Below are 24,779 nucleotides of genomic sequence, written 5' to 3' on the forward strand. Positions count from 1 at the left end.
TTCACCAGCAGCACCTGAAGGCAACATCGGGTCTGACGCAGTTGCTGTAGCAGCGCAGTAGGGGGCGTCAATCTACGGATCCTGTTTCCCGTTAGCCCATCAAGCTGCAATATCCAAGCCTTGACATTGCGAAGATGGAGGCTGTTATGGTCTAGAACAGGAAACATAGAAAGCACAGACTGCGAGTTTCAGAGCTTTGTTATGACAACATTTCCAGTTGGTGCAGGTAAATGAAAACTCTACTGGTTCCTTAACGTTAGCTAGCGAGCAAACGTTAGCGCCTTAGCAAAGTTAGGTAGCTAACGTTAGCACAAATGACAGCCAGCTCCGCTAATGTCAACGAACGGGCTAGCGCAGCGAACATTAGCTAAGCTAGCTAGCAACGTCGGATCAACTACAGCGTAGTTTGAGATAACTGATAAGTTAGCACATAGAACCGCCGGTTTTTCCTAACGACAGCTTTTTGTCTTATCCAGAGAGACCGCCTTGTAACGCAGAAACCAACCAGCCGGGAGCTAACTCCAGCTAGCTAATGTCATCATCAAGATTAGGAAGATGTTTGGATGTCAGTGCGAGCTAACATTAGCAAGCTAATCATTTTCAGAGCCGTTTCCTGGTTGTGATTCCTCGCCTTGTTACCGACCCGAGGTTTACAAGGAAACCAGGCTGTTATGTTTCATCCCTTGACTTCGTTTACGCTTACAGGGAATAAAAGCCAGCTCTTATAGTTTTTAAGATAGCTAACTTATGCTATGTAGTGCTATTATGATACTTAGTTCTCTCTGGAAGGAGAGGACGAAACGTTATGAACGACATAAAGAGATTTGGTCTGTTGGATGGGTCTTGTTTACTGATACACCAACGTTAGCTATACATTAATGAACGGTCACATTTATTCCGCTGTGCTTGCACTGCACCAAACGACAATTGTTCTCATATAATTGAATCTTTTATCTTTGCTGTCGTTACACGTTTTCATCCTTCATTTTCCTTCCACCAAAATAACCTAGCGACGTAAGATACGAGTAAACCAGTTCAGCAAGTTAAAGTTGAAATACTGCTTGATGGACCTTTTGATAGTCTAGATCAAAATCAATTATCAAACAGAATCTTGTATGAGGTGTGTGTGTGTGTGTTTCTCTGTTAGCAAGGTTACATACTGACAGCAGAAGTACTCTTGCAACAACAGTTTTGTTTTGTTTAAGATATTAGTTAAGTGGCCTCTTCATAATTTTCCCAATGTTCCTTATTGAGTCGACTTCTGTGTGTGTGTGTGTGTGTGTGTGTGTGTGTGTGTGTGTGTGTGTTGTGTGTCTGCAGGTGGAGGCAGGAGGTGTGAGTAGAGTGCAGTAGACATCAGCAGCATGTACTCCGAGTGGCGCTCGCTGCAGTTGGTGGTGCAGAGTGACCAGGGCCACCTCAGTGTCCTGCACACCTATCCCACCACTGTGGGCACAGAGGTGGCAAATGCTGTGGTCAAACCTCTGGGCACAGCTGTAAGCCCTGTCGCCACAGAAAACATCCTCAAAACAGACAAGGAGGTGAGAAAGAGGTCCAATGTACTTTGCAACTGATCAACTATTCAGTGTTTGACATAATTTTAATGCTTAGTAGTCTGCCAAGCTACCAGCTTCATTACCAATGCTTTGGTCAGCTCAAAACCTGCACAAATTGCCTGTACTTCGAATAAAAAGATGGCTTATGCAGCAGGAGTTACGATTAGTAACCTAAGGGATTGATCTTTTAATTTGAGCTTCAGCTACTCAAATCTGTTTTGAATCAGTGTTTGAAATTTTGTAGAAATTCTGCTTCGTGTCACCACAGTGGTGGAATTCAAGTTATTTTTACTCTGCACGACCATTGTTTGATATGACATGCTGCGATTTGAGCAGTTATCAACTTAAAGGAACAGCTTCCTACATCACTGGTGTAGTCATAAGTGTCATCTGTAAGCTGCACCAACTCTATGCTATTTACATGTGAGGAGGCAGAATCAGAAATGCAGCGGCTCCTGCCCACTGCGGGAACCTATATTTTACATACAGATACCTGTATCATTGTATCATTACTGTGACAATCAGTTTAGATATATGGTTAAAAATAACTGCACTGGTGGGAGGTATAAGTGATATTTGAATCCCTTCACTTAATTGAATGACATTAACTTCTTTTAAGTGCAAGCACTACACCCAATAAGGACAAATACAAAAATACATGAGAAATATATGCAAATGTTGGATTTGTGCTTTGTGTCTTGAGTTTGCATGCACTGTGGAGCAGGATTTATTCAAGGTCTTCTCTATATTTAGCTTCATTCATCATTCTTGTAATCCTTACCAGTTTCCCAGTTCCTGCCATTAAAATCATGGCCTGAAACTACAGTACCACTGCCAAGTCTAAGTGTAGGGATGACAGTACGTTACGTACTCTGATTTTGACCAGCTGTAAGGCTTGACATTGAGGCTAAAGAGTTAAATTTTTATGTCATGAGAGCAGAGTCCTTTTTTTCCTCTCCATTTAAATGCCATTAGGCAAAACCTAGGTGGCTGTCATAGTTTTTAACTCAAGAGTATCTTTGGTATAGCTACTCATATATCATTATCAACATATAAAGGTGTGACGGATGAAGTGCTACAGAGATAGCTTCTCCTATCTCTGCACGAGGCTTAGGTTTGAAACACAACAGACGCTTAGTGCTGTCGGTTAAGTTCCCCCTTCACTTCACCATCCATGCTCAGGAAAATGAACACAGTGTGCCTATGTATATGTGCTGTGTATTTTCTCTTAATGTCGTGCTCCGATTATGTAAAAAAATATGTGTCATTTTTATCTCTTAAAGCCTCTGAGGCACATAGTATATTTTCAGTGATAAACAATAGTAGTATGTTTGATAAGGATGTCCTGAGCCCCTCTGTACGGTCAGGACAGAGTCTGATTTAAGATGTTTTTGACTTAAAAAAGCCAGATCAATTTCTCATCCCTTTGTTTGTATGCTTGGTTTACGCCAGCTGTCAGAAAAAGTCTCCCCTATGCTCTGATAAAACACACGCACAGTTGTGAACAATTCAGCCGCAGAGCTCACATCTAGCCAGGAGTTTCAGTTAATGATGTGACAGCATCAGGAAGAGATGTGAGGAGCTGCGTTGGGTTAAAAATATTTCAGCAAACGCTTCTCAGGTGCACCATGCATATGGAGTGCTGCTGTTGCCTTGAACCTCATTCATGCTGAGGATAAAACATGGATAAACCCTTCTGTCACCACTGAGCCACATTGACTCTCCCTTCTTTTACACAAAACAGTGTAGGAAATTATACAAAACATGGCAGGAGACTGTCAAGGGAGAGCTGTTCTGCGGGTCGGTTTCAGACTAAGTATGTATCTGTATCTGTGCTGAACATACAGTTTAAGGACTTGGATTGGAACCTTAGGTGATAAAACATGACTGCATATCCTCTGTCTTAACTGTTGTCTTTGCGTTTACACCAATGTTTAAAATTTAACATTTGTACAATGATGATCTGGTTTTCACTCATTAGTTGCCTTCTGAATATCTGGTCTGTTTTAGGAAACTAAAACATGGTTAAGAGACGCAGTGTATTGTTATTGCCATCATCACCTTACCCTAAACCTTTGCCCCGCCGTGTTATGAGACACTAAACCAGATGTGCTAAACTGCTTATGGTTACTCACATGACATAGTACAGATTGACCTACAGTAAAGGTACAGTATTATATCAAAAGAATTGCAGAACTTGCAGAAATCTGTTTTGAGAGCGGTAATTTTCTGTTGGATGTGCAGTGGCATACAAAACTGACCAACAACAATCATGCCACATGGCAAAATGCTACAAAATAAACCGATAACTAATAATAATCTGAAAACATTCAAATAGATTAATGAGACTGGTTTGGTTCCTAGGTGAAGTGGACCATGGAGGTGCTGTGTTATGGCCTCACCCTCCCCCTAGAGGGGGACACTGTCAAGCTGTGTGTGGATGTGTATACAGACTGGATGATGGCCCTGGTGTCGCCCAGGGACTCCATGCCTCAGCCTGTGGTCAAGGAGCCCAATATGTATGTCCAGACCATCCTCAAACATCTCTACAATGTCTTTGTACCAAGGTATGTCAGAAATGTTCACAGATGAGCTTTCATCTTCCATTAACTGTAGTTTTTATATTTAAAGGTATACTTGGTGCATATTGTACACATTTTCTTCAATTTCCTCCATGTCCCCTGAACACTCTGTGTCTCCTTCCAGGCCTGAACAGCACAGTCTGAACCACATCAGGCTTTGCCAGCAAGTTCTGACTGCAGTCCAGAAATTGGCACGAGAGTCTATTTCCATGGTGAGGGAAACCTGGGAGGTGCTGTTGCTCTTCCTGCTTCGCATCAACGACACATTACTTGCTCCACCCACGGTTGGAGGTATGCCCCGCCCTGTGCCACACAACCCCTCTTGCTGTATTTCTTGTAGGTTAATAATGATAATTACTAATATCTATAATCCCTTGAATATTTTCACCTCTTTCAGTTGGGGTGGCAGAGAAACTGGCAGAGAAATTGATGGCAGTGCTGTTTGAGGTGTGGCTCCTGGCATGTGCACGCTGCTTTCCCACGCCGCCATATTGGAAGACAGCAAGGGAGATGCTGGCCAACTGGAGACACCACCCTCCTGTTGTAGAGCAGTGGAGCAGAGTGGCCTGTGCCCTGACCTCCAGGTTAGAACAGTTTAACTTCATGTGGCCCTGGATTTAGTACTAAAAGAGGTTTCATACAGTTTGTCACTGACAGTGAGTTTTGTTTATGTTTAAAGTATTGTACTTAGACTTGGCTTGTCTAACCTGTTTAACTCCTGTGTCCACAGATGGGAGAAGCAAATCAAATTTTTAACAATTGTACCTTCTGAAGTGGGAAAATGATTGGCGGTTGTAATAATGTCAGTGGGAAAAATAATAAGATGTGGTCATCTGTTCATTATTGTCTCACTTCTTCAATCCAGGCTTTTGCGCTTTACCCACGGACCATCCTTCCCACCTTTTAAAGTTCCTGATGAAGATGCCAACCTGATTCCTTTAGAGATGGACAACGACTGTGTGGCACAGACGTGGTACCGCTTTCTCCACATGCTTAGGTGAATAAACAGTTGTTTTTCTGGGTTCCAACCTGGAAAAGAGATGTTCTTTCCCCATCAGTCTAACTAAATAGACACAGATTACTTTTTATGTGTTGTAACGGACAGAGAAGTCTTTCTTGAACAGTCTGCTCCAAAACATCTTCCTCATGGTTGCACTGCAGCCACAATCTAAAGTTTGAAACTCATTCCTCTTCTTAGATTTAATCATATTAGTTGAAGTCATCTCATTTATCTTTTGTGGTTTGCCCCAAATGTGTTCAGAATCTCAAAATCATGGTGATACTGCTCTGTCGTCATCTCAGTGCTCACAATATTAAATGTCACAGAACTGATTCTCTGCTTCCAAGCCACCACAGAATCCGACATCAGATATATCCAAATAAGCGTGCTTAATCCATGCATTTCTTTCTTTCTCTGTCTATTTGTAGCAACCCCGTGGACCTGAGCAACCCTGCGATAGTGAGCACCACTCCAAAGTTTCAGGAACAGTTTCTTAACTCCAGCGGTATCCCTCATGAAGTGGTGCTGCATCCATGTTTGAAACAGCTACCCCAGATATTCTTCAGGGCCATGAGGGGCGTCAGTTGCCTAGTGGATGCCTTCTTGGGTAAGAGGATGCCGAGTTAAAATCAAAATGATAAATGTCATGAGACATTTAAGAGGGTGTTGTCAATGTTCAGAAGCCACAAAGGAGTATATTTCAGAGTTAAATGAAAAACATAGCAGTAAGATCCCTAACATTTTAGCCAACATACTATAAAACGTGTTAACATTACTGATAGTTTTGCAATGCATGATGTTGTGTTTTAGATTTTTGACTTCTAGGCAGGTAACTGCTTTAGAAAGGTAACCCATAACATTAAACATAAGTTTACTATTATCAAAATGACACAATTGTTGCATGGGCTGAGGCAAAGCCTGTCCTGTATTACATGCAAAAGAGATGATACTTACACCAAAAGTTTGCATAGTGTTTATTGTAATCTCACTCAAGCTAATGAAAAAAAGTCAACTTTAACCATGCAGGGTAAGAAAAATGCATTCAGAAATCTAAAACAAACTTATTGTTTGAAAATGGTTCATAGAAGTGTAAAGTATATGTGATTATGTGAATAGTGAAAGTCATTCCAAGCATTAATTTCTTGTAACCGTTTTACTCCTTTCCAGTTGTTGTTCAGGCACTACGTCTGAGTAAAATCAAGATGGAGGATGTCAGTCAGTAATATCTGTTTAAACATTTGAATAGAAACATGTCAGTGTGTATTTTTCTCTTTAGGTGTCTCTGTTGAAAAGAGAGATGTACGGGAGAGGGTGTTCACTTTTTGTCCAGTGCTGCTTTCTCATGGTACACACATCAGCTGATACATCATATAATGAGATTGGCATGTGATGGATTGGTCTATTTATTGGTGGTGATGATATTAACTACTGGGGGTTAGTCTTGCTATAGCAAAATGGTATGTCCCAGACATTCAGACTAGGCTACAAGATCATCAGCAAGGGGTGTCTTGGGCGGGGGCGGGCGGGGCAGAAAAGGTCAATCAAGATGGATGGATATCAATTACTGCTGATTTGTATCTAACCGTCTGCATGTCTATGAATGAACATTGTCAATGATCAACTCCCAGACTCTGAAGCCTTCTTCTTCTTCTCTCTAACAAAATGGAATTTGGAAAATGGCTTCAAATGATTATATTTACCCATTAACATTAACGTGTTTTGTCCACTGGAAAAATGGCGGGATAAATATTTTTTCATTGTTTGCTGGGGCTAATCAGAAATGGAGGGGAAAACAGTAGCCAAGGTCCCTAGCTCATTTTACTTTCCTTCCAACAGGTATATCACGTCCCAGAGCTGACAGTGCCCCGCCCACCCCCGTCAACAGAATGAGCATGTCCCCACCCCCGTCGATCACCAACACCACGCCCCCTCACAGCCGCAAGCAACGGCATACAGTGGTCACCAAAACCACGAGCAAGAGTTCAACTGTAAGTTAAAGCGTTCAATTTAACCATAGAAAATAATAAGTGCAGAGTTAGAAAAAGTTTACGTCTCTTTCTTTATCGTTGTATGTCATTATTTCCAAGCTAATCTATAGACAGAACAACACTAATTCATTTGTGATAGAGATTTCTATCAGAAAGACTTTTTTTGAAAGCATTCATTACACTTGTCAAAATCAATGTGTCTATCACATCTATTGCCATTTTTTTTGTCCCATTTAATTGAGAAAATCTCAACTCATCTTCTCTATGTGTGATCTGTTAGTTACACTATTCATGTTCACAACACGTGGACAAAAAATATCTTCTCCTATCCATCCCAACCCTGCAGAGCAGCGGTAGTCAACCAACCAAAGCATCCCAGCAGCAACAGCAGCAGCAGCAACAGCAGACTTCGTCCTCCCCGACCCTTCTATCCAGCCCCAACCAGAGCAGCTGGGAGTCTCGGCCCCTGCCGGCCCCTGCGCGGCCAAAGGTCAACAGCATCCTCAACCTGTTCGGCCAGTGGCTTTTTGACGCTGCTCTGGTCCACTGTAAGCTCCACAGCGGCCTCAGCCGAGACCCCAGCATGACGGGTAAGAAGTGAGACGGTGGCTAATAGCGTTTTCATTTATGCATGGGCAGGTGGGTGTTTTGTTGCTGTTCATTAGTATGTGTTTTTGTGGAGTTATCTGTGTTTTTTGGTGTCTGTTATGTTTTTTTTTACTGTATGTCTTCGGGATATCCTTTCCTTTTTTTCACCATTTTCTCTGAAACTTCGTTGTGCCTTTCTGTGTGTGGAGGGCTTGGTTAGAAGTGGCCTGGTATGAGATTTCCATCTGATTCTAATCCATTTACATCTACCAACTATTTAAACCTGGCTAAAACTGCATATAGACTATAACCATATGCTAAGGACTTCATATAGTCATTTTATTGGTAAAATCATCATTAGAGGAGTAGGTGACAGCACATACAGTATTTGGTATTTTAAAAGAAATTTGGCTCATCATTGGCTCTCCATTTATTTTTCTCTTTTTGGTGTAGTGTCCTGCACGTGTCTACCATGTCTGATTAATGTTAAAGAGTTGTAATGGGTCAAAAGTCATGTTTTGAGGAGAACAAAAAGAAAAAAACAACACAATTCATGCCTGATATGAATTGATCCCAAAATATTGGATCTGCTTTGATTTTGTGTCTCTCCACTATTTCTGTTATCTTGCAGCCTCTTTTATCCAAATTCTCCTTTCTTATAAATCTTGTAAGTAGGAACGGCAGCTTTTTTTCCTCACTTGATTTGCGTTTCTTGACAAATCTTCCTGCTTTTTAGTTGAGTTCTTCATGATCATCGCCATTATCGCCATTGTTTTCTGTTCCCACTGCTTGTCATATATATATATATATATATTTAAAAAAAGTTCACCAGCGTTCTCTCAGCGTTTCTCCAAAGGTGATTGAATGGGTTTCACCAACTGACCACTTTGTCTCAACCATAACGTTGCCAGTTTGTGACAACGCCACCCCGTTTTTAAGTTCTCATTTTATTTTCCTTTCGGTCACACTAATCCTTATTTGGTTTCAGACCCCCCTACAAGTTCAGCATTAATGTTTTGTTTCTTGTAATTTCCTTTTTGTATTGTCAGTTCACTTGAGTTTTGATTTTATTGGTTTGGTGCCTCAACGCATGAAGTGAATGTTCTGTACCTTGAGTGACAGTCATATAATTGCAACAGCGAGGGAGCTGACACAGGGATTTTGCTTTGTGGTTTTGCAACTGAAAACATTTTATTACTAGCACACTACACTCGGTCATGCTTTGCCAGTGATAGGTAGAACATTTATGGCAAACTCTTTGTGTCAGAGTTCCCTTTTGAATGCTTTTAAATGATATGTGTGTGTTTGCAGTCATTGAGGTCTTTGTTCCCTCTTGTTGTAATAGCGATTAAATGTCTGCTTTATGGTGCTTTTTTGTTTTTAAAAATTGTACTATGTTTACTTTTTTATTGTAGTGTGCATATAGTAGCTACATGTCTATGTTTGCCTGTTTCTCATACATACATACATACATGCATGTATACTAATGACCATATTACAATTTAGGGTCCTTTCATTCTCTGTCTCTTCACACTCTCTACAGCGATAGCCACTCAAGTAGGTCTGGAGCTGAGAAGGAAGGGTTCCCAAATGTCTACAGACTCCATGGTGTCCAACCCTCTGTTTGATGCCAATGAGTTCCCAGAGAGCTATGAGGCAGGACGAGCTGAGGCCTGTGGGACTCTGTGCCGCATCTTCTGTAGCAAGAAAACTGGAGAAGAGATTTTGCCTGTTTACTTGTCCAGGTAACATACTAGTATTTTTTTAAAGCCAAATGCTAATTCAAACTATCAGCAGCCTAAGGCTGGAGATATCCTTGCTTTTAACTAGGTGTTAATGTGTGCATGGTGGCTGCCTCGCGTATCCTGCGTCTGTTTGAATCGTTGTGCTGTGATGCAAATGCATGGCTAAAAAGCAAGTATATCTCCAGTTTAACTGTAGGCATTCAATTTAGGGTTTTGCTGTTAAGATTATAAACTGTGCAAGTCGAGTAGTATTTGTAAAAGAGCTACTGGCAGCAGCTAGTGCAGTTAGCATGTGCAACAGTGCACCGGTAAGGGACCCCCTGTGTTAACAGAGAAAAAAGGTCTGTGTTCCCCTGATACCTATGTCCTGATGGCAAAGCCCAGCTCCTGAACAGATTTTGATGACTGATGATCAAGTCGATTATTAGGAAGCAGCCCTAATACCTCTTTCTGTTTCTGCAGGTTCTACATGGTCCTGATTCAGGGTCTCCAGATCTCTGATTTCATCTGTAGACCAGTCCTGGCTTCTATCATTCTCAACTCTTCCTCTCTCTTCTGTACTGACCTGAAGGGCATCAATGTGGTGGTGCCCTACTTCATAGCTGCCCTGGAGACTATTGTACCAGACAGGTAGGAAACAAGTTTTGGAGCAGTCATGTAATTAGCATCTTTTAGTTACTGGAGAAATTGAGAGAGATTTATCTTCAGAGGTTTTCAGAATATTGTCTGATGTTTCTTGAAGTCCATGACATTGGTTTTACTCTAACAGGGAGCTGTCCAAATTCAAGATGTATGTAAATCCTACCGACTTGAGGAGAGCCTCCATTAACATCCTGCTTGCCATGCTGCCATTGCCACATCACTTTGGTAACATCAAATCAGAGGTAACAGCTTCCATGTACCTTATGTGAAATCCTTAATGAAACATTTTCTGCACCATAATGCCACTTGTTAAAAACAAGTAGGCCAGGTTCTTTACCATGTTAATGCTTTGCTCTAGGTTTTATTGGAAGGGAAGTTCAATGAGGAGGACGGGTGGCCTCATGACCAACCTGTGTCTTTCCTGTCCCTGAGGCTACGTCTCGTCAATGTCCTCATAGGAGCACTGCAGACTGAGACTGACCCCACCAACACACAGCTCATCCTGGGTACCTACTTCATATCTTATTTATTTAGCCTTTCCATATTACTTACTTATGACGCTTTTGGACTGTGTTAAAGTCTCATTTATAATAATAAGACAATAATAAGAATAATACTTATTTCTCCTCCCAGGTGCAATGCTAAACATTGTTCAAGACTCAGCGCTGTTGGAATCCATTGGTGCACAGACTGAAACAGTAAGCCCAGCTCACTGCTATCTACTGCTAAACGATTAACATTTTATGATGCTGGAAGCAGTTTGAACTGGACATCAACATCGCTGTGTTTTTCGTGGTGGTAGGGGAGTATAGATGGGAGCCACATGACAGTGAGGAGTCAGAGTCACAGCCGTACCAACAGTGGCATTAGTTTCACCAGCGGGGGCAGCACAGAGGCCACCAGCCCAGACTCTGAGCGTCCTGCCCAGGCCTTGCTTCGAGACTACGGTAAGAGACACATTAACTAATACCCCTGTGCTCGGTGAATTAACATAACGGTGCCAGCTTTGCATAACAGGCTTGCTGGAATTTCATGTGATCAGTACCTGTGTGCTGCAAAACATGTAACTTATTGAATGAATGCATTTGTTCTTTATAGCTAGCGTGGTTAAGGTGGTATGCAGAGTTAAGAAGCGTTGGGTGAAATGTCTTTGTAGGTGAAACCAAAGTCATTTGCTGTGATGCTGTGTTATGGAGTGTCTGGGCTGGTTGCTTTTCTTTCAGTAATTGATAAGCTGCAACAATGTTGCCTAATCAAAAGTATTTGAAAGATTCTGTCTTTTCCTCGGTAGGGCTGAGCGATGATTGCCTCAATGAATGTGTTGGACACTATGTCAATAATGACAATCTCATTTAATTTTTCACTCACAAGTTCATACTCATTTATGCTGAAGGCTGTACTGCTTATAGGCAACTTTGCCGTGCAGGAAATAGGGGGTAGGGGGGTATTCCGCAGAGTTCCTGTAGGACGGGATGGTAACATTGTGTTGTGAGGCACAGTAATGGACAGGAAAAATGAGGCTGTAGAGTAGGCAGGAGTCTGGGGACAACTGTTCATACACTACAGCCAATTCAGCATGATTTGGGATTTATCTTGTTTTGAAAGTCCTAATGATCTCAATGCAGAAGCCTCAACACAATCGCTTTTAGTCACATCAGCACTGTGTTTAGACATCCTCAGGTTCTTTAGCTAGAAACCCTGACATGGGTAGTCAGTTTGAGAAATGCTTAATCTTGATAGGACAAATACAACAACAATAAAAGTACCCGTGTTTATCCTGGTATTTCATGTCAAAATGGCTTCTGTGAAAAAGATCTATTGTAGGTTAAACTGAGAAACGATGCTGTCCGACAAGTTGTGACTACCTTTTTGTGTCAGTTCCACATAAACCAGCGGAACATCCCCAAATGTTACAAATTCATAGCAACCGATTATTCTATCACTTAAAACCCACGAGATAACAACAACAGTATATTTATTGTTTCATGTATTTGTGTGTTGTGGATTTTTTTATCAGACCAGGCCTGGTAATTAATTAATTTAGTTTTGGATGATTATATCATGCATAAAGTTTTTTTTTCTTTCCAAGTCAAAACTTGATCGCTCAGCCCTATTCGTTAACAGTTCATCTATTCTTCAGTCTGCCTGAATTGTTATCAACATTGTGTGCTATACTGATTTAAGTCTCTATTGTAATGCATGTTTTCAATACCAAGACATATCTACTAACTGGGCATCCAGGACATGTTTCCTGTTGTCCTGTATACCTCAGCTGTTTGGCCTGAATTCTGCTTTGCTCTATTCTTTGCGGTGTGTGGTATTTCGGGGTGTTATATGGTCTAGCTCTTCCAGATACGGCGGCAGGCCTGCTGGTGCGCAGCATCCACCTAGTCACCCAGAGACTGAACTCCCAGTGGAGGCAAGACATGAGCATTTCACTGGCTGCCCTGGAGCTGCTGGCTGGACTTGCCAAGGTAAAGCTACAAACACCACAGAAGCTCACTGTAACAATCTGCTGCATTACTTGCTGGCCAGGCCAAGGTGAGGCTATTGTGTGGCTTTCAGTTCACTCGTCCGTCGTACCGTCTTGGAAGCTGTTGTATTGTCACCTCAACGTCACTTAATAAAAGCTGTCATAAAACAGCTTTTTTGAATGGTAAACCCTGGATTTGCTCCTCCTAGTAGGCTTACAGAAAAAATAAACGATGTTACCATGAAACTAACCTTTTAGATGTCTTGTTTACTTGATCTTAACCCCTGGCTCCAGTTAACTAGTGCAACTCCTGCCCAAATGAGACAGTCTAGCCTCACAGAGGATAAAACTATGGTGCGTTCAAATGGTTCATGACGACTTCTAAGTCAGAAATTCCCATGTGCAACATGGTAGTTGCCCTCAAACTGTCAACACAGTACCACAAATGACCAGAATGAGAGAAGTTTCTGGATAGTGGCCTGCAGCTTCTCTGCCTGGTAATGGCTGTACACTTGTTCCCAGCTAACTAGTGAACCTGCTATGATACGCTATGAGAGGTGTCAGTCTCAAAATAAGATCACATTATAAAACAGACAGTAATTGTTTATAAAATGTAAATATCTGGCTCTTGATATCACACAAATGAAGGGTGCTGAGGAGCAGAGAGAGAAGAGGACAAGGCAACACGGCGGTTATTTGAATTTATATAAATGCTTAAGTTCTCACGTACTGTAATTGAACTGTTTTTGTATATGTCTCAACCAGGTGAAGGTGGGGGTAGACTCTGCAGACCGTAAACGTGCTGTCAGCTCTATATGTGGGTACATTGTCTACCAGTGTAGCCGTCCGGCTCCTCTTCAATCTCGTGACCTCCACTCCATGATTGTAGCTGCATTCCAGTTTCTTTGTGTGTGGCTCACAGAACACCCTGACATGCTGGATGAGAAGGTAGGTTTAAAGCATGGAAATTCCCCTTAAATTGTTGTTTGGTAAGAGGGGGGAGAGAATATTGTTTGATAAAAATAAGCCGAGAACATACAGAAAATGTACCATTTCTCTCAGAGAAATTTAGTCAGGAACATTTTGTTGGTAATCATGTTTGAGTCTAGCCTAAATGAGACATTTATTTGGAAAGAAAAATGTATACTTATATCTTAGAATACTGTCGCCTCTTCTGTTTTTTGTCGATCAGGATTGTTTGGTAGAGGTCTTGGAGATTGTGGAGCTGGGAATCTCTGGCAGCAAGTCCCGACAGGAACAGGAAGTCCGACATAAAGGGGAGAAGGAGCACAACCCAGCTTCAATGAGGGTCAAGGATGCTGCTGAGGCGACTCTGTCCTGGTGAGACTCTGAGTTTCTACAGTTTTTAGTTGCAAAACATGTATTTAGGGACCGAGCCAGTATGAACTGGAAGGTCCATATTGTTTTTCTATGTTTATTATTATTATTTTTAGTAAACTTCAACTGCGTTTTTAGGAACTCTCAATTTTATTTGGCAGATTTGTCAAGCCTCATTAAACTTAGAGATTCCATGCGTCACATGCAGATCAGCCAGTAGGTAGGCCACTAGGTGGCGCTTTTGGCCGATTTTGAAAGGCTAATAACTCCCCATAGTTTGTCTCACATTCAAAACCTTATTTTCATCGGTGAATGGAGCTGAACCTCACATATAGGCCACGCCCACTTCCGCCTAGATTTTTTTTTCTAGAGCGAAATGTCCATAAATCACTTTTTGGTGTTCATCCTACACACTTTGTCCGATTCGCACGAAATTTTGCACATAGCATCTGTGGACCGTCCTGACAACAAAAGTAATTTGAAGAATTTTGATATTTTAAAAAATAAGGAAGTTATAAAATTAGCACTTCCTGTTGATTTTTCGTCAAAAAGAAGAGGGGGATTTTTTCCATTTTTTTTTTTTTGTAAAACACCACCTTGGGTCCATAGTTCCCCATGTCTTCCTTAGGCATCGTGCACAATTTGGTCATCACCACAAGGTGGCGCTCTTTAAAATGAAGGAGTTTATAGCTCTACAACGGTATGTGTGATTAAGATGAAACTGGTACGCTGCTTCCCCATGGCTCCCTGAGGCTCCCTAAAAGGAAAAATCACGCCACTAGGTGGCACTCTGGTGGCAGGGTAAATCACTGTGCGGATACTGTCATAGTTATGAATATGAAATTCACAGAGCACGTGTAGAGTGGTGCCTGAAGCTAACATACCAAAATCGGGTTTTGTGCTTGTAGTGCCCCTACAGAATAAAAATACATCAGCCGGGCCACGTTTTACCGACATGTACGAAACTCAATAGGGTATAATGGGGCGTACAAAGCCTCTTGGACCCATACCTCAAATCCCACGGAAGTCGGTATTTTCATTTAAAATTTGACTTTTCGGCCATTTTGTGGTCATTTTGACTTTGGGCTTCTTTGTGAACTAACTGATCCTAGGGAATTTTTCGGATTTCTTTTAAAAATGGGAAAAAAAAAAAAAAAAAATGGTGAAAAAAAAAAATATTTTTTTTGAATGTAAATTGAAAGGGGGGGGGGGGGGGGGGGCCCTCAAATTGGCCATTTAGAACAAATGTCACACTGATGTATTTTTGATTTCAGGCTTCTATTTGAATGATGCCCTCCTACAGCTTCTATCGATCTTCTTAATTTGGAGTCCAGTCACAACATGGTGCTGAATGAACGCATTATATTTTGTGACTGTACGTTGAAGGGTGTGTCCGTGGCTGCCCTCAAAGTTGGCCATTTTGAACAAATGTCACACTGTGATGTCATTTGGCCTTTCAGGGCTTCTATTTGATGATCTGCTCCTACACGTTCTAACGATCTTCTTCAAAATGGGCAGTCAGTCCAACATGGTGCTGAATGCATTTCTTTTGTGACTGTACGTTGAAGGGCGGGCCCCGGGCCCCCCCCCAAAAAGGCCCTTTTTAAACCCCCCCCCCCTTTTTTTAAAAAAAAAAAAAAAAAAAAAATTGTAGATCTGCTTCAAAACTTGACAGTACTCTTGAATAATCTTGCTGATTACAAGTTGTGCTATTTATGACTGTACGTTGAAGGGGTGTCCCGGTGTCTTAAAGTTGGACATTTTGAATTCTGTGGTCTTTTTTCAAAGTGATGAAACACAAACACCCCTCCGCTCCCACTAGCCACATCTACAAACCATATTTCCTAGGAGTATTGTTCGTGGAGCATAGTGTGAAACCGCTGGAAGTCACTTATTAAATTGCAAGATAAATAGGGGACTTATCAAATCGACTTCATAATTGGACAGTCTTATAAAAACTAAGTGTACATGAAGAATTGAGCTATTTGTGACTCTACGTCAAAACCCCCGCCAACCAACCCCTTTTCAAATAAAAAAAATTTTTAAAAAAAAAATAGTACTTCAGTGTGCAATGTCCAATTTCCAATAAACTTCATATATTTGTAACAGTCTGCCCTGAACGGTCCTATAACATCAGCCTACGTATATTTCCCCCCCCCAAAATTGTCGTGACAAGATTCAGATAAAGTGAAAGCACAGCATCTGGCACAGGAGGAAGCGATACGGAGCTGAGTTTGGAGCAGTTTTTCGTAGCAAAACGCTTCCCGCCCCCCCCCCCCGGGGACGCGGCGGGGCCGGGCCCGGCCCCGAAAAAAACCAAAAGAGGGGGGGGGGGGTCCGCCAACGTTGCATGTAGCTTGTATTTTATCTTTATTATTTAAAAAAAAAAAAAAAAAAATAAATGAAATTAAAATTCAGTTTTGAGACTTCCCTTGAAAATATATGCTCTGTCAATTACATGTCCTGGGCCATCTTTTTAGGAGAAATAGTACCTCCGTTCAACAATTCACATTTGCATTATTTTTGACTGCCAATTTTGTATCTTTGGTTGGACATTTAAGTCTTGTTAACGAAAGTCAACAAAAGTTGTTGTACTAAATTGTTCATATTGACCCAGTTTCTGTACTGTATATTTATGTTCTTACTATGGTGTTCCCCAGTATCATGCAGGTGTTGGGGGCCTTCCCTTCCCCCAGTGGGACCGCATCCACCTGCAGTCTGCTGAATGAAGACACCCTGATACGCTACGCCAGACTGAGTGCCACTGGAGCCAGCAACTTCCGCTACTTTGTCCTGGACAACTCGGTCATCCTCGCCATGCTGGAGCAACCTCTCGGCAATGAGCAGAGTAAGTAGCTTAATCATCCATCCTTTGGCGGTTTGTTTGGATATCGGAGAGAATTAAGGTTAATTTTTTTTTTCAGTAGAGACTGTGTCATCTGTGAAGTACTGGTCAATCAAAATGTAGAAAACAACATGCCATCCTGTCTCTCCGTAAATGAAAGCACCTTTGTCCTCACAGACCCCAGTCCATCAGTGACAGTTTTGATCCGAGGGACGGCTGGCAGACATGCCTGGACCATGCAGCTTTTCCACCAACCCAGAGGAGCTCGTGCCAATCAGAGGGTGAGATCACACTGTTAGATTACTGCATCATGAAAGAGAGCATTGCTAAAAAAAATGACATGCTAGAGTTTTGCTTTAGTAAAACATGAAGCTCCACATCAGTTTTGCTGATACCACAAATCTGTTCCACATTTTTCTGCTTTTCTCTTTCCACAGCAGGTGTTTGTTCCTGAGGGCCGTCCAACGCCCAACAACGATGTGGGGATCAAGTACAACGTCAAGCAAAGGCCCTTCCCAGAAGAGGTGGATAAGATTCCTCTTGTTAAAGCTGATGTCAGTATCCCTGACCTGGACGACATTGTCAGTAAAGAGGTGAGATTTGTTTCCTGTGGGACCCTGTCTTGATCTAGTACCCACACTATGACTAATTAAACACAAATGAAATCATTCTACTACGGGAAAAAGATAAAGCAAGATTGTTTGTTGCCATGGCTAAAATAAAGCCATAAAGTAAATCACTAATGTTATTTGTTATTGTACAAACTCAGGTGTGTTGTATGGGCTGGCAGGATGATTCAAGACAGATGAGTAATTACCCACAAGTGAGTTGTTGGAGAGAGGAAATTTCCCTTGGGTGTCTCTTGGCGGGGAAAAAGGGGTCAAATAATCTGGTTTGGTGACACGATGATCGTTTTGTTCCGGTTTCACAATTCAATGCAATACCCTTGCAATAATTTGTAGCTTTTAATGCAATCCAAAACCACCACTAACTACGGATGGAAAAAATGACCACAGAGTTGAACCAACACCTCTCTGACGCACTGTTGAACATTAAAAGCTTCACAAAGACTGGACTTATTCAAGAGTTGTTGTACTGGATTGGATTACATTGTACAGGTCTAGCTAGTAAAATGGGGACTTGTTCTTCAGTTAAGTCTTATTTCAATGTTTTAAAGCACCTATGCACACTTGAACTCTTTTCACATCAGGTTTGGGATGTGACACCTCAGTATTTGGACTGTGGGACTTGCCTTTTGTGGGTTCATCTGGATTTATGCAATCGAGTGCTGTTCATCAGCCACAGCCTCTTAAAATGATCTTTAAAAACATGCCCCATGCCCTTCTTCTTTTCAGCTGGAAGTTCAGCATGACAAGCTGCGTATTCTGATGACCAAGCAGATAGAGTATGAGAGCGCCTTGGAGCGGCACAGCGAGGAAATCTGGAAGTCCAAGCGTTTCCCTGACCCACAGACAGACTGCAAACCCCCTCCACCCTCACAGGAGTTCCAGACAGCACGCCTCTTCCTTTCTCACTTTGGTTTTCTGTCTCTGGAGGCGCTCAAGGTTGGTAAACATAATTTGTCCAATTTGTCAGTTTTTTCATGAGAAAATCTGATTAAATATTGTATACAAGCTTTCCAATTACTTATACTTAACTTTAATTGGTACTTTTGCATTGTGATTATATTCAAGTCTGTTGAATGAATAATAATGATGAATGATAATGAAACTGTAATGTATAAAGCATTAATGTTATACCATTTTGTTTGTAAATAAAGTTAATTTAGAATGTATGTACATTCATTTGTTATTGATAGGAGCCCAACAACAGTCGTCTACCTCCTCATCTGATTGGCCTGGAGTCATCCTTGCCAGGGTTTTTTGATGACATCAGCTATTTGGACCTACTTCCCTGCCGACCATTTGACACTGTCTTTATTTTCTATGTGAGGGCTGGACAGAAAAGCAGCCCTGAGGTGAGGGAAGTCCGGCTGATTGGTTGTTTGCAAAAGTTTCTTTGTGAATTTTAACTTGAAAACGTGCAGATTTTTACCTTGTTAGTTCTTTCACAATATGTGTATAAAAATATCTGTGTGTTCTCGTGCTTGTGGTGATCAGATCCTTAGGAACGTGGAGTCATCGTCCAGCGTCCAGCCCCACTTTTTGGAGTTCCTGCTGTCCTTGGGCTGGCCTGTGGACGTGGGACGCCACCCAGGGTGGACGGGACACCTTGATACCAGCTGGTCCCTCAACTCGTGCTCCGACAGCAATGATATACAACAAACAGGTAAGCTACTAAGCCAACTAATGCGTTAGGTTTGAGGAGGTCTGTGGGTGAATGCATATCGTGGCATGGTTATCTGCATGTTGGATATTTGTGGTAACTAAGTCAATGTTGAACTTCTGTTTTTTTCTGTAGAGGAAGCAGCTACTCCTGAGGACACAGGAGGTTCAGTGTTCAACGGGGAGAAGAAAGTTTTGTACTACGCTGATGCTCTGACAGAGATTGCCTTCGTTGTTCCATCTTTGACAGAAAACTCCGGTCAGCATTCACTCCCTTGAATGTGAATTGATAGATACTGTATATTATGAAAACTCTGTGAGGGATTTGGGGTTGACAGAGTTGCCATTTGCTCTTTTGTTGTTTCCCAGAGGAGTCATCAGTGCACAGTGACTCCACAGTGGAGGCAGACAGCAACACAGACCTCATGCCCGGTTTACTCAAACAACCCAATCTCACACTGGAGCTGTTCCCCAACCATTCTGAAAACCTGGAGTCTGCCAAAAAGGTACAGTTTGGCTTATGTGAGGTTATCTGAAGTGGACGCTTACAGCACTGATTATGATTTTTCATTTTTCTTACACTCACTGTGTTTTGTGCTGTTTCTGTAGCTGAGTCCTTTGGTAAAGACAAAGAGGTCATCGACTGGAAAGTCATTCCCACCACTGGGTCCTGAGACAAAGGTGTTTGTAGTCTGGGTGGAGCGCTTTGATGATATCGGTAGGCACATACTCTCCATAGATTATACTATTCTTTATTGTTTTCTTTTGTTCAGTCAGTGAGTTTCTCCACACACAAAAAAATAATAATAATCAGCTTCTATAGCCTTAAAAGTTGGCTGTAAAAAGCTGTTTCTTTAAGTACTTAACCAATGGATGGGGGTATATGAATGCCATTGTTTTTGTGTTTTTAGAGAACTTCCCGTTGTCTGATCTCTTGGCGGAAACCAGCACAGGCTTGGAAGCTAGCATGAGCAACAGCACTTCCTGCAGGTATTCAGACTCAAAACACTTATCTTATGACCCATGAATTGGTTTTCGTCAGGTGCAAAAATGAAGATTTCAATTCTGCAAAACAGCATGTGCTCCATTTCTGTTTATTACGCAGGATAACATGCAGTGCCTAAACACACGCATTGCAAAACAGGAAACACAACATGCAGTGTGTGCAAAAGCAGGCAGAGAAAAGGAACTGTGGCAGAGCTGTGACCCTAGCTCAAGTGTGAAGTAGCATAAAGGGAGATTCAGTTTTTGTGAAAAATTAGTCATTTGTACAGCTTTGGTTATCCTTTCTAAGGTTGAGATAACATGCTGTTGTCAACTGAGGCGACAGACCGCAAACCGCAAACCGATTTAAATGGTTCAACCAAATGAACAATGCCACCTTTTGAGAGGGTGTTGTCTGGAGCTGTGTGATCTGATCTGATCTGATGTGACAACCATTCATTTCATTCGTGATGTAACTACATTCCTGAATGCCCAAGGTCCCTTGAACGATAATAGGTGGGAGGCATTTGTGAAGATTGCTAAATTGACATTTTCTCATTTTCAATCCAAATGCTGAAAACAGCACCAGAGGAGGAGGCCAGTCATACATAGACACATTTTCTTTCAGTTGTTTCATTTACATCTAAGTTCTACATATATGTCAAGATACATGGTAAAGTATTAATTTGGTAATTATCTATGAATTTGGTGCTTTTACTGTGTTTGGTATTGTGCCACGGTTTCTCAAATATTCTAGATTCATTGTTAAATCATCTTCCTCTCTGTTGTTCTACTTCAGGTCAGGGTTACTTGAGAAGGATGTTCCTCTAATCTTCATCCACCCTCTGAAGACGGGGCTCTTCAGGATCCGGCTGCATGGAGCTGTTGGTAAATTTGGCATGGTGATTCCCCTGGTGGACGGCATGGTGGTCAGCCGCAGAGCGCTAGGTAATAGCTCACATCTGTCTTTGTCTTTCCCTCCCTTCCATGCATTTCTTTTTTTTCTCACCAGAGAGAGGAGCAGCAACAGCTCTTAATGCATCACATGGTTTCCACAGCTGAATCTATTAGGATCATTTGACTTTCTGAAATTATAATACATGCACGCATTAATATTTTATGGTTGGTATTTGAGTGTGGAGTGCAGAGGAAACCAACTCCATTTAATCTGTTTATTTTGCTTTTCAATGCAGAAGTTATGGTTTGTTATAGGAACAAGGCAGGGTTGTTATTTGTGTTCACAAGTTAAACTTATATCTGCATGCTTGTAGGCTGCACAAGCTGTGATCTCGTACAGAGAGAAAGAAAACATTTGAAGTATTTCTCTCGCCCATGCTGATACATAACTTCGCCTTGGAAAAACACAGGAAAGCTCAAGTGCATGTAATGGCCAGCAGGTGGCATAGTTGGAAGCTGTGTATGAAAGTTTCATTAACTTTAAAAAAAATAAGTCTACACTAAAGTGTATCTTCACTAATTTCATCTGATAAGAAGGTGCTGTGGCTATACATTTTCATGGTTTATCACTTGTTATAGGATTCATCCATTGCATTGCATTCCTTTGTACAGTATCACAAACTGTCCCTGATGAGCTCCTGTGTTTGCATCCCTCTCCCCAGGGTTTCTCGTGCGGCAAACAGTCATCAATGTGTGCCGACGGAAGCGTCTGGAAAGTGACTTGTACAACCCGCCTCACGTGAGGCGGAAGCAGAAAATAACTGAGATTGTCCAGCGTTACCGCAACAAGCAACTGGAGCCAGAGTTTTACACCTCGCTCTTCCACGAGGTGGGGGAGGGAAAGCCTCACCTCTAACCCCCCTGTCCTGTCCTAACACTGGCTCACAACCGCACACACACACACACACACACACACACACACACACACACACACACACACTCTCTTCTCCTATACTCATATACACCATTTACAACTGTGCTTGCATATACACACGCACACACTCACACAGAATCTTTATATTTATACTGTACTGTTTTGTTATTTATATGAATACATATATCAACACTGTCTGCCTTTGGCTCCAAGAGCAAAGTGTCAAAAACCATGCCAAGGTGGAAAAAGCTACATTTCTATGTCGCAGCCACTCACTGAAGATTTGAATGGCTGAAGTTCAACAGTGACTGTCTCTCCTCATTTAGGTTCATGCTTTGTGGCAAAAGAGTTTCTGCTTGTCATAAACTGCAATACAATAGTTACACTGTTGGCCTTCCTGAAATTGTGCAACGTTTGTCCTTTAAGCCCAGTGATACGAGTGGATTTCATGATGGTTTGGTAATACAGAGCTGTGTTCAAAATCCAGATCTGCATATCTGTTTTTGTTTTAATCAAACAGATTGACGGTTGGATTTTTGCCAAGGAGATAAACATGTAAGCGACATAAAAAATGTTATTGAAAACAACATCGCTGCAGCTGCTTCAGGGCAGGTGGCTTCAAGAGAACAAAGAAACGATTGACAGCATTAACCCATAATCTAATTTTACAACAAATTGTCATCTACATGCAGAGACACCTGCTAAAGTCTTCCTAGTGCAAACACATATTTGGCCATCGCAGCAATTGACTGAGCACACAAATATTGCTGTTTATATATATTTTTTATTTTCCAGATGATTTATAGGATTCTTCCGTTGTACTGTGTGCAGATGTCATTTTTGACACCTGCGCTGTCTCTGTGCCAGTCTGAAAGTCATCCCATCTCACAGCAGCCACTGCACTGTGTGTGTGCGCGTGTGTGCGTGTGCGTGTGCGTGTGCGTGTGTGTGTGTGTGTGTGTGTGTGTGTGTGTGTGTGTGTGTGTGGCCATGGCCATATGTATGCTTGTTCCGCCAGTCAAACCATTTACACTACAAGGAGTCTCAGTGACCCCTCCAAGTCCCATAAATGGCATTTAAAGACAAATTATGTCACTTTAAACAAATGAGAATCTCAAGACAATACAGTGCTGAAAATGTAAAGTTTCTCAGTCCAGACATAGCCCTAGAATGTGTTTACTCTTACTGCTTGGTAACATTGGAGTTTACTGATAAAGAGAGTAGTTACAGAGCTCGTGGAGTTTGCACTCGATGTTTGCAGGGCTAATATGAAATGACCACAAAGAACATTGAAGTCTGCCAACACCAAACGGAACTATAGCACAGCTGAAGTGTCTCGCTCCTCCAAACAAATCTGTGGTGATGGATTAAAAGGCCAAAACACTCGATGTAGCTAACAGCATTATACACAGCGTGCATTTTGGCTGATCAAAGCTGTATTTTTTAAATTCTAAACTCAGAATATTTAACCTTGTCAGTTATGTTCAGTTTGGATGACAGAAATGTGCAGTTTTGCCTTCACATACGTTTTTGGTAACCTTTTTTTCTTTTTGGCTTCACAATTTATTTCACTTTTGTTTACTCACTGTACTTTGGTTTTGATTCAAGCCCTCTCACTGTCTGCCTGTAACAATGTGAATTTATTTATCACAGAGATGGAACAGGGCAAACACCTCTAGTTTCTTTGTTATATGGGAAAGTCTTAATGCACTGAGCACATTTTATGTTTATTTTCTATTCCCTTTGGTTACCTTACATGTCTTTTTGTACTTGTGTGCATTTTGAAAGAAAACCCTGCTGAAGGAAGAGTTTTATCTTGTGAAATATGAATGAAGAAGAGGCGTCGTGGACTTTTTAACCTATCATGTCTAATTGTGTGACTCACTTTTTATGACAGTGCTTTATGCACATGCCTTTTTTTGAAGGAAAAAAAGTACATTAAATATGCTTCAAAGAAACTACATACAATCAGTCATACATTGTATCCTATGTTACTCCTCTGACGTTTGATCATATTTAAGGATTTGCCATGTACAGAAGCGGAGGACGATATGTAAATATATGATACTGTAAGGCATTTACAAGTTGTCTGTTGCATTCCTCATCTGAGATAGCGAGAGAAGTTATGTATGTATGCAATTATGTGTGGGAGGATCACAATGGGTATTGAATGTAACATGCATCAATTAAAACTATTATTGACATTTTAATTTCTCCCATTCCTAATATGTGAATTACTGTTCACAGCATGTCACAGCACTGATAGACCTTTTCTCTCCAGAAGCAACTCAGGCTCTAGGTTTAGATCCCCATCACTTTCATTAGTTAGAGACAAAATGATGTCAGAATCAGAAGCAGTTATTCTGTTATGAGTGTTTACAGCACAAACGGATTCATCGTTAACGGTGGTGTGTGAATGCGGTGAAACAAGCCGGATATGGCAGCCATCTGCTCCGGGGCGAGACCTGTGACACTAGGTGTGCCGTAACGTTACTACAACCGAAAATATGATTTGTAGCAGGTCAACCATAACAGGTTTTGATGTAAGCTTTAAGCTGTTCGTCTTCTCCATTCATCAATGCACCCAAGTGTACGCCCTTAAACTGGTTTAAATTGACACAGTGTCCATTTGAATTCGTGTTTATACTGTAACAACTGAGAGGACCAGGCGACACAATCGGTCTCAGGTTGGCCTGAGAAACAATCGGCTCATCATCCGGTAGCGGCCGAGACCGCGGCATTCAAGCACGAGACTCACATGACCCCGCGTGCAATGTGGTAATGCTGGAGTCACAATAAACACGAGACCAGTCAGTGCTACTACAACGCATTACAAAGTGAAAGGGTTTGGACCTGACTTTGCACCGGGGCTTGTTTTAATGTGAGTCGTTCAACAGAGTGCTCCTTCTCTTCCGCCTGTAT

The 24,779-nt window shown here is 41.6% G+C and overlaps 2 protein-coding genes across 11 annotated transcripts in view; one reads left to right on the top strand and one right to left on the bottom strand.

Annotated features, from left to right (window-relative positions):
• The window catches only part of ampd1 (adenosine monophosphate deaminase 1 (isoform M)), a 207,229-nt gene that overhangs the window by 82,906 nt on the left and 99,544 nt on the right, over positions 1–24,779 (bottom strand). The window lies entirely within an intron of this gene.
• LOC127378027 (ral GTPase-activating protein subunit beta) lies at positions 76–24,067 on the top strand. 10 transcript variants are annotated; one of them, XM_051426477.1, is made up of 32 exons: positions 76–226; positions 1,321–1,541; positions 3,921–4,123; positions 4,263–4,429; positions 4,536–4,722; positions 5,004–5,135; positions 5,567–5,745; positions 6,415–6,483; positions 6,975–7,126; positions 7,473–7,716; positions 9,258–9,459; positions 9,922–10,089; positions 10,229–10,343; positions 10,460–10,607; positions 10,735–10,799; positions 10,904–11,048; positions 12,445–12,575; positions 13,340–13,522; positions 13,767–13,915; positions 16,573–16,760; positions 16,935–17,038; positions 17,195–17,350; positions 17,527–17,580; positions 18,113–18,322; positions 18,577–18,735; positions 18,878–19,046; positions 19,179–19,301; positions 19,412–19,548; positions 19,652–19,760; positions 19,954–20,032; positions 20,826–20,974; positions 21,646–24,067. In XM_051426477.1, exons 2-32 carry the CDS (start codon positions 1,365–1,367, stop codon positions 21,837–21,839), a joined length of 4,647 nt encoding a protein of 1,548 aa, XP_051282437.1. In that variant the 5' UTR covers positions 76–226; positions 1,321–1,364; the 3' UTR covers positions 21,840–24,067. The 10 variants fall into 10 exon arrangements, with proteins under 10 accessions (XP_051282437.1, XP_051282438.1, XP_051282439.1 ...); XM_051426478.1 differs by having other exon boundaries at positions 17,198–17,350; XM_051426479.1 differs by having other exon boundaries at positions 12,454–12,575.

Source organism: Dicentrarchus labrax, unplaced genomic scaffold, assembly GCF_905237075.1.
Source record: "Dicentrarchus labrax unplaced genomic scaffold, dlabrax2021, whole genome shotgun sequence".
NCBI classification, from domain to species: Eukaryota; Metazoa; Chordata; class Actinopteri; family Moronidae; genus Dicentrarchus; species Dicentrarchus labrax.

What these genes read in the sequence shown, in the direction of transcription:
- LOC127378027 (XM_051426477.1), top strand. Translation starts at nt 1,365, where the DNA reads ATGTACTCCGAGTGGCGCTCGCTGCAGTTGGTGGTGCAGAGTGACCAG. An exon ending in ACCTCTCGGCAATGAGCAGA is followed by an intron (nt 16,761 to 16,934) that starts GTAAGTAGCTTA and finishes TTGTCCTCACAG; the next exon opens with ACCCCAGTCCATCAGTGACA. An exon ending in GAGCTCGTGCCAATCAGAGG is followed by an intron (nt 17,039 to 17,194) that starts GTGAGATCACAC and finishes CTCTTTCCACAG; the next exon opens with CAGGTGTTTGTTCCTGAGGG.